Here is a 15,982-nt window from a genome sequence, read left to right on the forward strand (position 1 = left end):
GAAGGGAATATGAGCTATTAGTGGGAAAAATTGCTGGATGTGAGTTTCCTTTGGTAATCACCGTTTACACTGAGCCTTGAGAGCTATGCCATAAGCTCAACACCTTTCTATCAAGGACATCCATTTTTTTTTGCAAGCTGCCCACAGTACAACAAACCAGTTGTGCTGAGAAATTCCCAGCTTCCCACTGTATATGCATTATATTCAGCATCGATTCAAAGTCTTTAAATGATGAGGCAAATATAGTTATATTTACACTAGTTTTTCTTCTTCAATCCTGTTGGCTTTTCCTCCAGTGAAAATCCTTAATTTGCAATTTTTCCACTTCTTCCTGATAGTTAGAATGTAAGGAATTAGGATTGTTAGACCTGGAGGAACATATAAAATTGCAGGAAGATCAAATTAGTGCATTGTGTGGTAAAAATTCCATCCTTCACTTTGGCAGTGTTGGACGTAAGTTAATCTTAGAACATTTAAGCCAGACAGAAAATTGACTACGTAATCTTAAAAGAAAACAGTTTTGTGCAAGTTCCCAAGTCTGTTTTTATGTCTGGTAACACAGAAATCTCTCTCCCTGCAGTTCTTACTCGAATTCCTTACCTCCATCATCGAACAGCCACCAAATGTCAATTGTACCTTTTCCTTGCTTCTTTTTAAATTGAGTGCTGGCTTCTAGCAGCTTCTGATTGAATTCACCCACGTGCATTGACTGTATTGTGTTAATGGTGCTCTCTGTAATGAGAAAGAAAAGATGTGGAGGGATTTCTGACGAGTGAGGCAACAAGTAGCTTTAGGGAGCCAAGTGGAGAGAAAACTTCAGGGAAATGAACTGTTTCTGACATATTTTCTATACTTTAAATCTGAAAAAATTTACAGTGCAGGACTTTTAATATACCAATACGCACAGGAGCCAAAGCTTCTGTAATACTTTGTCACTAGATTATAACATCTTGAAAAGGGTTATCTGATTATTTGTTCTCTGGATCTTTTTAGTTACCCTAAAATTCACTAGGGCCTTAAAAAGCAATTGGGAAATATCTGACAGATTTTAGAAGTAAATGGCATCGTTTTGCATCACGTACAAGCTCAGCTGCCTGTTGTAAGATACAGAGCTCCCTGAAATGCACAGTAATGGTGGACAAAGAGAGCTAACAGGGTATAGCGAGAGCACAGGTGAAGCTAAGACTGGAAGGCAGAAAACATAAGCATATATGGCAACTTCCCTATGCTTGAGAGGGTCGTTGTTAATTGAAAATAAACTTTGATTCTTGCTGTTTGCTTGGCTGGCTTTAAAAGGTACAGTCTTGCCTGTGTACTCACAATATCTTCTCTCACTCCATCTTTTGAAACCTGTGGCTTTATTACTGCTTCTCTTTCAATGATTTCAAAGAGACTGTGTCAGAGCAGTATTTTAAATGGAGCAGACAGGCTTCTTTAGAGGTTTTACTCTGATCTTCTAGGTTCTGAAAATGCTTTGTTTGGTTTTCCTGTACTTCTAGAGTGTGGAGAGGATAGTTCTAAAGCAGTTATTGGCTTTCCTCTACAGTTCTAGCATCTATGCTGGAAGATGCAACAGCTCTGGGGAGGATGAATGTATAAGCAAAACGGAGAGGCAGGGATATTTATTAACATCATCTATCTCATATATAGAGCCAAAGATATTTATTAACACCATCTATCTCATCTATAGAGCCTAAGTGTGTAATATGTATTTCCTTTATGCCTTTCTGAACTAAATCGCGAAGGGTAGTTGAAACAGGGGTGCACATTCTTGTGGTATTTGTTATAAAAATATCTTCTTCTGAAGCCTGCAAAATGAACTGAAGTCTGCCAAGTAAAGAATAATGACACGTTATGTTTTCAGTCTGTAGATCTTCCTGATACCTGTGGGAGTTGCGTGCACAGCCAGATGTAATAGTCTCTGCAGGTGAAAATTCTGAAAATACTTGTCTGCATACAAGCATGGCTTCAGGTTGGTCATTACCATTACAGCCTAGCAATTGTGAAATGAGACCTTTGATTCTGTCTGTATTTCTGTATCATTTTGCTATATCTGAAATGTAATTTTGATTTCATCACCTACACATTTAAGTTATGTGTTAATTAGTTATTTGACAGCATGCTGTATATGTACTGTCAGTACTTTTACCACCTTCATTTGTGCATTTTTATGAAATTATGCTTAGAATATACAGCAGTAGTGCTATTTTACCTGTTTTCCAGCTGGGAACTGGGGGTGTGTGTGTGTGTACTGAGTAAAGTGAGATTGCTTGTTCCCTGAATATTGTGCATATGTTCCTGTTTTCTTTAAAGAGGAGAAGAAAAGGTCTCTGTTAAAAAACTGAAAACTCCCTATTAAAAAAACCCAACAAAACAAAAACCAACTTGTTCTGTATTCCTCAAACTTTAATAACCATGTGCTATGTTTGACAAATAGAATTCAACGTAAGCTGAGCTGAGAAGCTCATCTAGCAAATGAGGGGGGGGAAAATACTTGTATTGTACGAGGTAGCGTGTCCTATCAGCAGAGGACACTCACTCTATGCTGCATTACAAGGTTGTGGCCACCAAGGCAGGTTTGCACAGGGTAGGTCCTGTTCCAGGGGCTTCTGTGCGCTTCAGGAGTTTTGGCCTTGGAGTCAAAGTCCAGTTTGCATATTGGTGAAAAAGTGATGCACTGAAGGGTTGGGGAGAAGTTGTCATTTTGGAACTTACCCTTTTTTGTTTCATGTTTTGAGATATTGAGCGTGCCGGCTTTTCTGAGGAATCCACAGATGCCACTTTTTCCTTCTTCAAAATCATTTTCTTTAATAGTAGCTTCCAGTGCCAATCTCTCCTGCTCCAGCTTCTCTAATTCCTCTGTATATTGGGAAAAGTAAGGGAACTGGTAACACATCGCTTTCTATTTTAAATTAAATCACTTAGTGAAATAATGGCGGTGATGTAATTTCTGTTGTGGTACTTTGTACGCAATGTAAAGCTGCTGGGAGGAAAAACTCTTTTAAAATGCTTTTTCCTTGCAAACCAATAGGGAGGAAGAAGCTGAAGTCATCTCTGGACACCCTAAGTTAGGGTGCCCACGCCTACAGCAGTGGTGTGTACTAAGGTGCTACTCAGCTGCTCTCAGATTTCCTCTTCCAGATGAAATTAGTATTACTGTATTTTATAGTATTATTTATTGTATTATTACTTGAGATACTATTTATTGAGTTATGTTTGTGGATTTGTTTGGTTGGTTTCTTTCCCCAAGAATTTGAAAACGCATTAGGAAAGCTGTTTTCTTAAAGTTAGAAAGCCGATGTATTGAGTTCTAGCCCTTGGGTCCCTATTCTAAGAACAAGGTCACATGGCTTTGGACTTTGGGATTCGCAGAAATACATAAAGATCCTGAATATGCGATCAGTTTCTATGCTGAAGTATTTTTAATGTTTTGATTTTTCAGTATTCACTGCAAAGATGTAAGATTTAGCTAACCGATTCTGTAAATTCAGTAATATAAAAGAACAATTTCATCTTAGCAATATTAGACTTTTGCTTAGAAAAAGGTGCCATGTGTTAGAATCATAGAATCGTTTAGGTTGGAAAAGACCTTTAAAATCATCAAGTCCAACCGTTAACCCAGCACTGCCAAGTCCACCACTAAACCATGTCCCTAAGCACCACCACGTCTACACATCTTTTCAATACCTCCAGGGATGGTGACTCCACTGCTTCCCTGGGCAGCCTGTTCCAATGCTTGACAAGCCTTTCGGTGAAGAAATGTTTCCTAATATCCAATCTAAATACCTCCAGGGATGGTGACTCAACCACTTCCCTGGGCAGCCCGTTCCAACGTTTAACCACTCGTTCAGTAAAGAAATTTTTCCTCACATCCAATCTAAACCTCCCCTGGTGCAACTTGAGGCCATTTCCTCTCGTCCTTTCGCCAGTTACTTGGGAGAAGAGACCGACCCCCACCTCGCTACAGCCTCCTTTCAGGTAGTTGTAGAGAGCGATGAGGTCTCCCCTCAGCCTCCTTTTCTCCAGGCTAAACAACCCCAGCTCCCTCAGCCGCTCCTCATAAGACTTGTTCTCCAGACCCCTCACCAGCCTCGTTGCCCTTCTCTGGACACGCTCCAGCCCCTCGACGTCCTTCTTGTAGTGAGGGGCCCAAAACTGAACACAGTATTCGAGGTGCGGCCTCACCAGTGCCGAGTACAGGGGGGGCGATCGCTTCCCTGGTCCTGCTGGCCACACTATTGCTGATACAGGCCAGCATGCCATTGGCCTTCTTGGCCACCTGGGCACACTGCTGTGTTATTGTGGAATATGGTGAGGCACTAATTAATATGATACAGGCATTTGCCTGCAGAAAGCTTTTTCATAAGGAAAACTTCTATTTGAGTAATACATGGACTAAGAGCGAGGTAAATTCATTTAAGACATTGTGTTTAAAAAAACCAAACAAACCCAAACCCTCACTAGCTAGACATTATTAGCTCCGTTGGCACTCTTAATTGCCAACAGAAAAGAATATTTCTTTTACTTTAGAATCCATGACAGCCATGTCTTCTGATTATTAGACATGATGATAGACACTAACTTGATGGTTACTCAAAACTAAAATTTCAGTTTCTCTATTAAACAGAATGCTGTAGCAAGTATAATAGAATAGTGATCTCTTTTTTTCCCCACTACAGAGACTTTGCTTCTAAACACTTCTGCATATTTGAGGATTTTCCTTCCTCCCCACCCCCCTCACCCTCCCCTAGAGAACATTTGCTAGTTTGTAAGAATGCAAAGTTGGTATTTGCTGTAACTTCACTGGTGTTCTAATGACTGTCTTCTGAGCAGTCAGTTTTTGACTTACAGCAAGCAAAGAGACGGGCAGATCTCTCTGAGGTATCAGCAAGGGGGAGGAAAAAAGCATGATTAGTTTGGAATTTTTTCTTAAGTCCCCGTAGTTTTGCCCTGTAGCTCTCCACACACATCAAGCTGCCAGAGAGTCTGCTGGGTGAATATTCATCTTCCCCTGTTTCTTAAAGGAGTCTCTGGCACCTTTTAATTCCGAGAGGTGATTTGCTTTTGAGGGTCGCCTCATCCTAGAATACATCCTCTTTAATGGGGAGTTCATTTTTATTTTAATTAGCTGAGGTACTTATGTCCTTTCCGGGTGTTCTCCCCAGCAGTCCTGACCGCGGTCTGTGTGTCTCTGGGAAACTGGGGAGAAGCTGGAGGCAGATTTACAGCAGGCGGCAGCAAAGCGTCGCCATTCTTCTTATGCCTGCCTGTGTTCCTTCTCTACAGATTTTATCTAATTCATTTATAACACAAAAGATTTCTCTGGTGGGGAGGACAAGGGAGGCTAGGAGTAATGTCCAGGTTTAGGCTGTATCTGTCTGCGCAAGTGGACAAACTTACGAGAAGTGGGGAAATTATCATACTGAAAACCTAGAGAATTGTTCTGATGGGGTTTTTATATGGAGTCATTCCCTCCTCAGGGTAACTGAGGAACCGGTAAGACCCCCGTGTCCTAAAGATGAAGAGGAAAAATGAAGGCCACCATTGTATGTGGCTCTTGGAAGCCCTTCGTTTGGGTGCAGCTGCCTGCATGCTCTGTCTCCCTCTACCTTTTCCACCCAGATGGCATGTCTCCCTGAATGGTGTGGTATGGTGGAAGGTTTTCCCTTTCCCCCTGAGATGTGCACCGCTAACCTAAGGAAGAATGGACAAAAAGGTGAAAATGAGAACTGATGTTTCCTGTGGGTTCCAGGTTTTTGCATGGGTGGGAACTTTCTGGGTCCAGCGTTCCACAGAGGCGGTACCAAAAGTGCAGCTCCCTGATTCCCGCCAGTCCCAGAGATCTCAGGTAGGCAGAGGGAGGAAGATGTGCCAAGAGCAGGAAGGAAACATGCCGCAGAGTGACCGGTTGCTGTGGCACAGCATGATTTTACTGCTTTAGTCTGTGCCTGTGCTGGAAGCGCTTTGGGAGTTGAGTTCTCTGGTGTGCGGAGCCCCTTAATGTGTGAGGCTTGGCCTCCTTCTGTCACTGCCCGTGCTTCAGCAAGGATTTCGGGCAGGATTGAAACTGCAGAAGCAAGGAGGAACTATAGAAGTTACGGGTGTAGGAACTATTCTAGAAACCAGATGGCGACTCTAAGAGTATCGGTCAGATTCCTTCTTGTGCTGAGCATGTAACCAGCATAGATATTCAGCTACTGATTCACCACATACCTTGAACCTGGAGGACCTGAGATATATCAAATCCTTGGCTAATTCTGACGATAATCATGCCGAGCTCAAAATCAAAGGCATCACTGAAAAGAAAGAAAAAGAAGAATAAATATCCTTTCACATCACGTATGTCAATGAGAAAAGCTACTTTGGGCAGATCAGTAGAGTTGTTAGTGCTCACAGGGAGGTGTTACTGCCATGTACTAGGCTGCTTTAGGTAAAATTGCAGAAGGAATTGCCCAAGATTAAGTAAAGTACTGTCAAATTTCTTCCCTCATTTAAAAAAAGGGTATCATTGGGCATGGGAACACATAGGTTATTTCTGAAATGGGTCTTTCTGACAACACTTTTTAGGAACTAGGTTGCCATTGGGTAATTTTTTTTTTTCTCCCTTCTCTGAGGAAGTAACAAAGCTGGGGTGGGTTTTGTTGTTCTTTAACTCGCTTAAGCTTTACAAGTGAATTTTGAGCAAGAATCTGGGAAGCCTGTTTCTAAATGACTGTTTCCTGGCTAAATCCCAACCCACAGAGCTGCTGAGCCTTAGGCACACATGAGATTTGAAGCAAGGCTCTTCCTCTGTCTCCTAGGCTTAAAAGAAGAATTCCATGATGTTCTTTTATTCCCTAAGGGTTGTTTTTCTCTGAGCTCCTGCCCACTAAAAATGGGAAAATACAGTTCTGCAAAAGCACTGCTGACAGCAGTGCGGCTTCTTTATGTAGCATTGTCAAGCCACATCAGCTCTGACAGCGCCAGATGTTTGCTAAGCAGATCTTGCTAGGTGTGTGAAGCCAAGGAGCCTTTTTTTAATGGGCAGAAACTTCTGTTACAGAGCTAGCATGTGTGAACCCAGATCTGTAGGCGTTTTCTTACATTGTTTCTACACGTCAGACTCTGTATGGAAATGCTATATTAATCTAGTCTAAGAGGAGTAAAAAAGGAGATGCTGAACGGTGACTTACTGTATAATGCCCACATAGTTTTCAACTTGCGTGGCAGTGGCATTTCTCCAGTCCTTCTTAAATCCAATCACCAAGGTATTTGGTTTCATTCTACCCAAGCCTGAGGCCTAACAATATTAAAACACTGCTTGAGAAGGTACACACACATGCTTTTACTGTAAATGAAAAGTAATGGCAAAAGATAACTGAAGTAATGTTCTGGAGACACTTACAACTAGATTGCATTTCATGAATGTCCTTCATGCTCATACCCATGCAGAAAGCAGAAAGATTAGCTCTAAATCATTCCAACTATAAATGATTTTAGATGACAGAAATGTAGTTTTGCTAAATTAGCATTCATTTGCATTTCTTCTGACATGCTCTCATTAAAATGGTTCAATAACTTGGAATCAAGAGAGTTCAAGCACTGTTTGTATGCTCATTCTAACATAATAGCATAAAGCTTTTATCAGATTTGGAATACTCAATAGATGAACTGGGTCTAAAGTCTCTTAAAACACCTCAGATATGCAGAGGAGGCATACCCTCTTAAGAATAATTTTTTTTCCCGTGAACTTAGGAACTGTTGCCGTTCTGTTTGCTGCATTCTTTCCAAAAGATTATCCAAAATTAGCTGAGCGTGCTTTATAGATAAAATTACAGTTTATAAACAGGAAGAGCAAATGGTTTGTCAAGATATTAGATTGCCTGCAAAACTGTGTCTGGATGCTAAAACCTGAACAAGTAAGGGTTGTCAGATCTAGATTCAGCTAACATGATTTTTATAGAAATCTGAATATTCGGTGTCTTGGGAAGGTTCAGGAGGAGACCCACAAATACACCAGCTTGTCAAGCTGTTACACCTCCCAATTTTTACTACTAGCAAAAAGAAAATAGATAAAAACTGTTGGAACCTTGGTGGGGTATTTTGAGTAGCACTGATACATCTGCAGTGTTTACATTGAAATGAATAATTGGTTGGCAAAGCAATGCAGATGTCCTTAGGTTACAATAATGATGATATGGTTATCCTTCTGTTTGCTGGAAGGGAATTATTTGTGGTCCAGTAGTTGACTTTGGCAGTAGTGTTTAAGTAGGAATGGAAAGGCAAAGGTCATCAGACTGTAACAGTTCTCAAAAACATCAGACGGATCTCCTACCGAGCCAACGTATAAACCCAAGATGAAGTGTCCTTGTGAGGCTTTGATAGAACAAAGGGATCTTTATTAATAATATTTCATCTTGCTCCATTGTACTGTCCATTCAGCAAGCGTACGAGGAGCACTGGTAGGCTGCCAGTGGGTGACTGTTACCCAGAGTATTTTAGTCAATTCCTACTGTCTCAGTTTGCACTGGTGTCTTTTCAGCAGTGTATTTTGTGCAAAGGATGGGAATTTTTTTCTACATTTTGCCTCAGTACCTGTATGTTTAAATATTCATGGGGGGGGGGGAGGGAGATGGGAAATATGAAAACAGTGCCTCTGTGCCTTCATTAAGGCCATTTTAAATGGACTGTTGGAAATGATCTGCTCTATTCTTAGAGTAATAGAAAAATATTGCAGACTCTTTTATTTAGATGGCCTTCTCTCTGTTTGCAGAAAATGTATATTACACATTTTCAGTTTTCAACGAATGCAAAAATATTCTCAGATACTTAATACACTGCGTAAATACCAAACAATAGCATTGAAGTGTATCGAGTGTTGGCTGCACAGACATTCATATGTTGCCCTGTAGATGCCTCTCTCTTTTTATAATAGTGTCTTGTTCATTTATGAGAGAAGCAGTCTGCTTTGTCTCATCATTCCATGGCCCAGAACTAGATCTCTTTATGAAATAACCTGTAATATAAATACATGTACCCCCAGAACGCCCTTTCTGTTTATAACATTATCCATATATACATAGGACTTCTTAACAAGTAAACAGTAATGCTTTCCATAAAGGGATGCTTTGATGTAACACTCTTCTATGTGTTCTGTAAACAAAAAGCTTACTTGAAGTAGACTTTTGACTCCATCTCTGAAGCTGTCAGCTGCCACTGCTGCATAAAAGGCTTTTCTTTTGTTCTTTGTGAGCCAGGCCTGCTTTTTTGCCATGCCACTGTTCATCTCCTTAACACACAGCTTGCGTGGTCCCTGCATGATACAATAAAACATTATTAAGAAGGCTTTGTATTATACATCACACAGTGATTTTGAAGGAGTTACCTAGTCTGCTGTGGGAGCAAATGGAGAGAGTCAGAAAAATACATTTCCAACAAGAGTCCACAGAGATTCAGCCCTTTGAAAAGAACTGTGCTGCTAACATAATTCACATTCTGTTCGAGAGGGCTGAGGCTGTTAATGCTACTTAAATATAGTGATTCTGACAGAAAGAAGGACTACTATGGATTGTAACATCTTGGAAACATATCTAAGGTATGATAAAGCAGCTCAGAGTGAATAAAGTCCCTCCCTGACTTGACTACATAAACAAGTCTCAGCAGGTCTAAATACACGTGGTTAAGCTCCTGTCTACTCATAGTGAGAGAAAAGGGTTGTTGCCATACAATTAAAGGTGCAAATGCCTTTGTCACCAGGTTCTTCCAGTGGTCATCTGCTAATTTGATGAGACAAAATCCGTGTGCGTATCCAAGTCACAAGACATGATACACTGACTTGGCAGCAGAGAATGGGCTGGCAGTGGGTCCCCAAAAGATTAGGCTCAGGGAAGACATCAAGTCTGCAAGCATGGCCTTTAGAAAGATTGAGGTAAGTTTGGGAAGCGTGTATCTGGAATTTAATTGATTTAAAAAAATCTGTGCTCTTAAGTTTGAGTTTAAGGTTTGCTAGGCTTTGTCTATTCCCTTTCATTTTGTCTTTAGGAAGCTGAATCAGTAGTCCAGATCTTCTGCAGTGAAGATGAAACTCTGAGAGAGGCACTCAAGAGTCTCAGATACTGGTTTTACTGTAACTGGGCTGGACAGGTCGTCTTTGCTTTCCAAGGCACAATAGAAGAGCAGAATTGTAAACTGTGGGAGCTTCTCCAGCACTGTCAGAGACAGAAGCAGTAATTAGATGCACCAGAAAGATGGAGCTGGCTTGGAAGCACTTGGAATCCAGTGAGTATTTCTGTGTGCCTAACTCGAGAAGTGGTACCAGTTTGGCTTTTTATAAACAGATAGTTTTGAACTTTAGTTTGCTGCAGAGTTTCATTTTGTGCAGAACTCATTCCTTTGCACTTTTTAAAATCTCTAATGTTTTTGGGGATGCTAGCAAGTTCCAATTTTGGTTCCAACGAACAGATAACTAGAGAAATCGGTAGAAGTTTCCTATAATATAAAACTAGGAAGGCTTGGTAAACTCATGCTCAGGAGATTGTATTTCAAAATTCATATTTAAATCTTTCACATTTAAAATAAGCTAGTATATGGTAGCTGCTTTCGCTAAGCTGGGAAACTGGTTAAAATAGGGCTGAGGGACATTTAGATATTTTTTTTGTCCATAGCAAATACTGTAAGCTCAAAATTTATCTCCCATTCAGGAACAGTGTAAAACCCAAACTGAAAGACATTCTCTCCAAAATGAAATGTATGGGAAGGATCACTTAATTAAAAATCAGTTTCTTAAAGGTGATTTTGAATGTAAACCCAAAGCGTCCTTCTTTCAAAACTTTTCAGCCTTACTGAAACAATTTTTTTGCCTTCCTGGAAGAAAATGGGACGTACTATACATTTATATAGATGTAGAAATAACTGCAATACATTTACTTTCAGTGAATTGGCATTGGCTGCTAGAAAAGTAGGCAAGGCCTTCAAAATAAACTTCCCAGCTAGTTCCATCTAAAAAACAGAAAATAGCATTGAGAAAGAAGCTGTGAAATGACCTGGCAGATTTCATATGTCGTGTTTTTTATCTGTGCCTTTTTCATTAGAATTTTTAATATATATAGATATATATATATAAAAAAAAAAATATCAAAGGTAGGCTGGATTGATGCTCGCTCAGGTGTTGTCCCTCATGTATGTTTCTGAACTCCTCATGGCTATTTGAGAAGTACAAGGGAAAGGACGGGAGAGTCCATGTGATCATCCTTTAATGAGATCATGCTACATTCTTTGGTGATAGTAACTTTACTGGAGTTTGTTTGGATTTAATGGGTGTAACGTAAGAAGAGCTTGATCCTGGCTGTTGGAAGAGTAGCGTGAAGAGCTGGGAATAAGAAGTTGAACAATAAGGTTGAAGTTCCCTTGTGGGTAAGGAGGGGAGAAAAAAAAAAGCCTTACCCTTCTTCCCAGTCTCTCTAAGGAGAGTACCTGAGGATAGTTTCACAACTGGCTTGCACAATATGTTTCTGCTGGCCAAGGGGACAGTCCCACCCTTCTATCAGATGACAGTCCATCTGTGTCCTTCCCTACTCCTCCTTTGTATCAGTGTTAATGTTTGTGCAATTGTACAAGGAGACCAGTGAATTTGCAGACTGAATGAAGACTAACCTTGCAAAAATATTTTACGTGAAGGCAGGGAGTAAAAGCAGAGTAGCTCTTTTTACTAGAAACTCAGGCTGTTCAAGCCAACGTGCAGCCACAACCTCAGGCACAAGTAACTTTTAAATCATCTTTATGTTCAGTTGCCATATTTATTTTACCTATCTCTGAACTATCTGTCACCATGCTCCTGGGAAGTTTCTTGCTGCCCTTTGGGAAAAAGGAATGGAAGACGTTCTGTCTGGCATGGTGTCTCAAAACTTTATGCATAGCTAGCAGCATGTCAGCTTTTGAGGCAAAATATGCTGGGCCTTACATTTATGGCTAAATAGTCTTGCTGTATTTGTTATGATATATATTGTAGGCTACTCTTCAGTATGGTCCCTAGGAATTTTATCATCCGCTTTTTACCGCAATTTTGCAAATCACAGAGGTTCATTGTGTCACACTTTTATTACCAACCAAATTAAATTTAGCTTAAGTTGCTGAAGAAATAATAATTTAAAAAAACAATGAAAATGCTTATACTAGCAAAATAGACTTAGTTTTTTGCATAGACAGGAATGAAATCTCAGTTCTCCATAGAAAGTACTAATATTAGAGAGACATGCCTAAGAATTCAGAAAACTTGCTGAAACTCAACTTTAGGAAGATGCATAGTCTCAGGATCTTGCTGGGATTGATTCTACGCTTACTGAATGCAGTGGGAAAGCTAACAATAATTACAGTAGAGAAGAATTAGGACCATTCACTCTTTATAGATTCGTTTGATTTGCGAAGAATCACACGTAGATCTTCTGTACTCCCTTTGTGCAATGTGGCAGCATCAAATGAATTATTCCTATGCTCCTGTAGAGGAATACATTATCTTGCCTGGACTGACTCGATTAGTTAGATTCTGCAGCCCCATTTGGTCCCATGAGCTGTTTTTTTTCCCCTCTCAAAATTAAAAGGTTGTTGTAATATTTAAAATACATTTTCTCCTCTACACTACAAACCCATCTATTTTTGTTCTGTCCTGATGAGAGACTAGATCTTCATCCTTTAAGGTACATCATTTCCTGTGTATTTATAACTAGAAATACACTTTGCTCCTCTCTTTAGATCTCAGAAGAGCATGTTTATCCTCAAAATTAACACTGTTACAGTTTTGGAGAAACCACTGCAAAGAGAGCTGAATTACTTGCCAAACCCCAACACTGCAAATCAGTGGCAAAGCTGAAAATAGAGCCTAGGTAATTTGGCTCTTGCACTATAATCCTTCGGGTTTGGTGGTTTTTTTTAATTGGGGTGGTTTGTTTGTTTGTTTGTTTGTTTTTAAGCCTTGCTGTGTCCATTTAAAAAAAAAAAAAAGAAAAATCTTTGCTTGTAATGCTTTATTTTTTCCAACCATTTTATGGTCCGTCTACTATGAACCCTGAAATGCATCTCAATGAGGCATTTACCAGCAGGCTCTGTATCAGCCGATAGCTTTCTTGTCAAGACTTACGACAAGATTCATTCTCGGTGCGAACCCCTTTCATGGTCTGCACAGACGCCCATCAGCACCAATGGGAACATTGTGTGCCGAGTGAGAGTGAAATGTGTAATGGAGATCTGCAGCACCCACTGGTGCTGAATTTTCAGATTTATATGAGTTGACCTTACCGTGTACACTTCACAACAGATGCACAGCCCGTTGTTCTTTGTGAAAGTATGTGTGATGTCTAGCAGAGCAGGCCTGATCATAGGAGCTCCTGTTAACGCTATGCATTGGGGTCTGTCAGGAGGAAAAAAGAGGTGGTTGTTAATTGGGTGATGTACTTATTCAGAATAAGCCATTCTACTGTTCACTGGAAATCTTACCTGAAGTTTTTCACATGATCTTCCACTGTAGTTAATGCCAGAGCGCTGTCTAAGGCGTTAATATAGTAAAGAGCCTGTGTAGAAGAGCCCCAATTTACTTCTGCGTATAAGAAAGATAAATAATGCATATTAAACCATGGGCTTTTCCCTGTGTTCTGTTGCAAAGGTCAGCAATCATGTTATCTGTGAGCCAAAGCAGGGTATATTCTGTCGTGCTTCATAGATACAGAGCTATCATTCTTTGTGCTTCATAATAGAATAGGTTTTGCTTGTGTGATGCAAAAACAAACATGCAAATAAATCATCTCATTCTTTATATAAAAATTGTAGGGAATGTTCCTCCTCTGCTTAAAAACTGTTTTCTTCTCTGTTCCATTAACTTTGTATCCTTCTCCCATGTATAAAAGGGACAGCCCTGAGTCATGTGTTTGGTGTGGAATTTCAGGATGTTCAAATTAAACCATTAGGAAGGAACATTGCTAGCTCCAATTAGTTCTCTTCTACTATATAGGTCAAAAATTGTTCTCCAAAACCAATTTTGGCATATATATCTTTTCTCGTTATTGTGCAGCTGTTTGGTGCATGGAGACAGATGAGAAACAGCTTTCCACACTTTGAGATCTACATGAATGCAGATCAAGTCCCGTTATGCCAAGGTATAAAGCTAATATTTAGCGCAACTAAGTGGAGATTTGTGTAGAGGTCTTCTTTTCTAAGGAATATTAGTCTTTTCTGAACCCTTCAGTTGCTGGTAAATAAGTGCTGGACAAAAGTCACTCTCTTAGAGAGCAGGAGATAGATAGCTTTTGTACAGTGTCCTCAGTGAATTTAACCAAGCTTTAAGCTGCTGCTCTGCAGCAAGGACACTGGCAATATACCAGGAAAGGGTAGAAATCCTCAAATGCTTTTGCCAACTGTCTTGTGAGAGGTGCGTTCTCCTACGGCTGATGATATTTACAGGAAGAGAACCACAGACCATCCCAGTGGGTATGAGAGCACAGATAGGGAGGACACACAACAGTGCAGCAATATACACAGAAAAGAATAACACAGGCTCAGGCCAGGTGTTGCTATCCCAAGCTAGCTGCAATGGAAGCACATCTTCTGCTGGGAAACTTGCCTCTTTTATTTGTATCATTCTTTTCCTACTGCAGAAGCAATTCAGATGGTTAGCAATGAGATCTGAACCGGGGTTAGTTTTGTCCTGGATACGAATAACCAGACTGTGCAGTCTCATACTGGTGCTGTATTGTATTAGCGCACAGATTTCTGAGGACAGCTCCTGTGATTTGCTGAGCTACTAAGCAGTTTTTTCCAGCAGTAAAGTGTGCCCATCTTTCTTGATTTACTGAGGAACTGTAGGGAGGTGCTGGAGGATGATCAGTTCGTGAGTAATTCAGCTCGCATTTTTGTTCTATAGTGGGCAGCAGGTTTACATTTTGAGTGAGGACCCCGGATGAGTCAGGTAAGAGCACAACAAAATCCAGGTAAGGCTTTGTGTGTGGATGGAAAAAAATTACAAGTGATGCTCAAGTAAAAGCCCAAATGTAGTAAAGACGTGGTGGGAATAAACTGGTGTGCTGGAATGTTTACACAAAGCCTTGAACCATACTTGAAGTGCTTGTTAAACAGGCAAAAATTCACCAGGCTATCATCTTAATCTGTATTATATAAAGTGGGATTTAATGGGATGCTCCCGACTTCCCTCTAAAGAAAGGTATTGGAGAAAAAGTAATGTCTAATTCTGTAAGCAGAATTAATTCCTGTAAAATCCAGTCTGGCTGCATAACATATACACAAAATAATAGTGTTTTGTGGCCTTACCTGGTTTCTTATATGTTACATAAATATATAGAAAGAGCTCAATGGCATAAGTGATGAGAGCTGCCCACCAGTTGATGACAAACATGACACCACAGCACAACAGGGCTCCAAAAAGTGACACCCACATGTTATAATATCTGAATGCAGGTCTCCAACCTGTTTAAAGAGAATTGAGGAAATTGGAAGAGCATAAAATACATTGATCAAATGGTGATCCGCTGATTTCTGCGCATACAAACCCATGTGCAATTTGTTTCAGGCTCTGTCAGAAGGGGTGGGAGCGATATGTGCAAATTCTCAGGCATCATGACTATCAAGAGATACTTTCAAGTGTTGGCTGATACAGATTCCTATAGGTATAGAGTACTGGGTCTTACAAGCCTTTTACTACAAACCCTTTCCTACTGCTTTGTTCAGCCTGGCTTTGAGTAGCCATTCTGTTTATATGCATTTTTGCCAAATTAAAGCTCACTGGTTCAGAACTGAAAACAGATTCTCCCGTAACTCCAGGTAATTGGCTACTGTGTCCTTTTGGTGCATATACATAGAACTTATTAATGGCAGCTAAACACTTGCTGAGAGGAGAGTTTATCCCAATACTGTAAGTGCACCTGTCTTAAACTTGGAAATTGCCTGGTCTCACTGCAGAAAAATAAAATAATTTGTAATTGACTTTAAAAAGATATTATTC

The 15,982-nt window shown here is 40.2% G+C and overlaps 1 protein-coding gene across 1 annotated transcript in view; it reads right to left on the bottom strand.

The window, feature by feature from the left end:
- SLC12A1 (solute carrier family 12 (sodium/potassium/chloride transporter), member 1) overlaps positions 1-15,982 on the bottom strand; it is a 52,716-nt gene that overhangs the window by 8,181 nt on the left and 28,553 nt on the right. The window contains exons 15-23 of the mRNA XM_009330947.1: positions 15,292-15,447; positions 13,468-13,567; positions 13,270-13,381; positions 9,152-9,292; positions 7,173-7,279; positions 6,214-6,296; positions 2,716-2,859; positions 601-732; positions 257-368 (exon numbers count right to left, since the gene is read on the bottom strand). Coding sequence (XP_009329222.1) covers positions 257-368; positions 601-732; positions 2,716-2,859; positions 6,214-6,296; positions 7,173-7,279; positions 9,152-9,292; positions 13,270-13,381; positions 13,468-13,567; positions 15,292-15,447 — 1,087 coding nt within the window. The remainder of the gene's footprint in view (positions 1-256; positions 369-600; positions 733-2,715; positions 2,860-6,213; positions 6,297-7,172; positions 7,280-9,151; positions 9,293-13,269; positions 13,382-13,467; positions 13,568-15,291; positions 15,448-15,982) is intronic.

This window comes from Pygoscelis adeliae, unplaced genomic scaffold, assembly GCF_000699105.1.
Source record: "Pygoscelis adeliae isolate BGI_AS28 unplaced genomic scaffold, ASM69910v1 Scaffold318, whole genome shotgun sequence".
Classification (NCBI taxonomy): Eukaryota; Metazoa; Chordata; class Aves; order Sphenisciformes; family Spheniscidae; genus Pygoscelis; species Pygoscelis adeliae.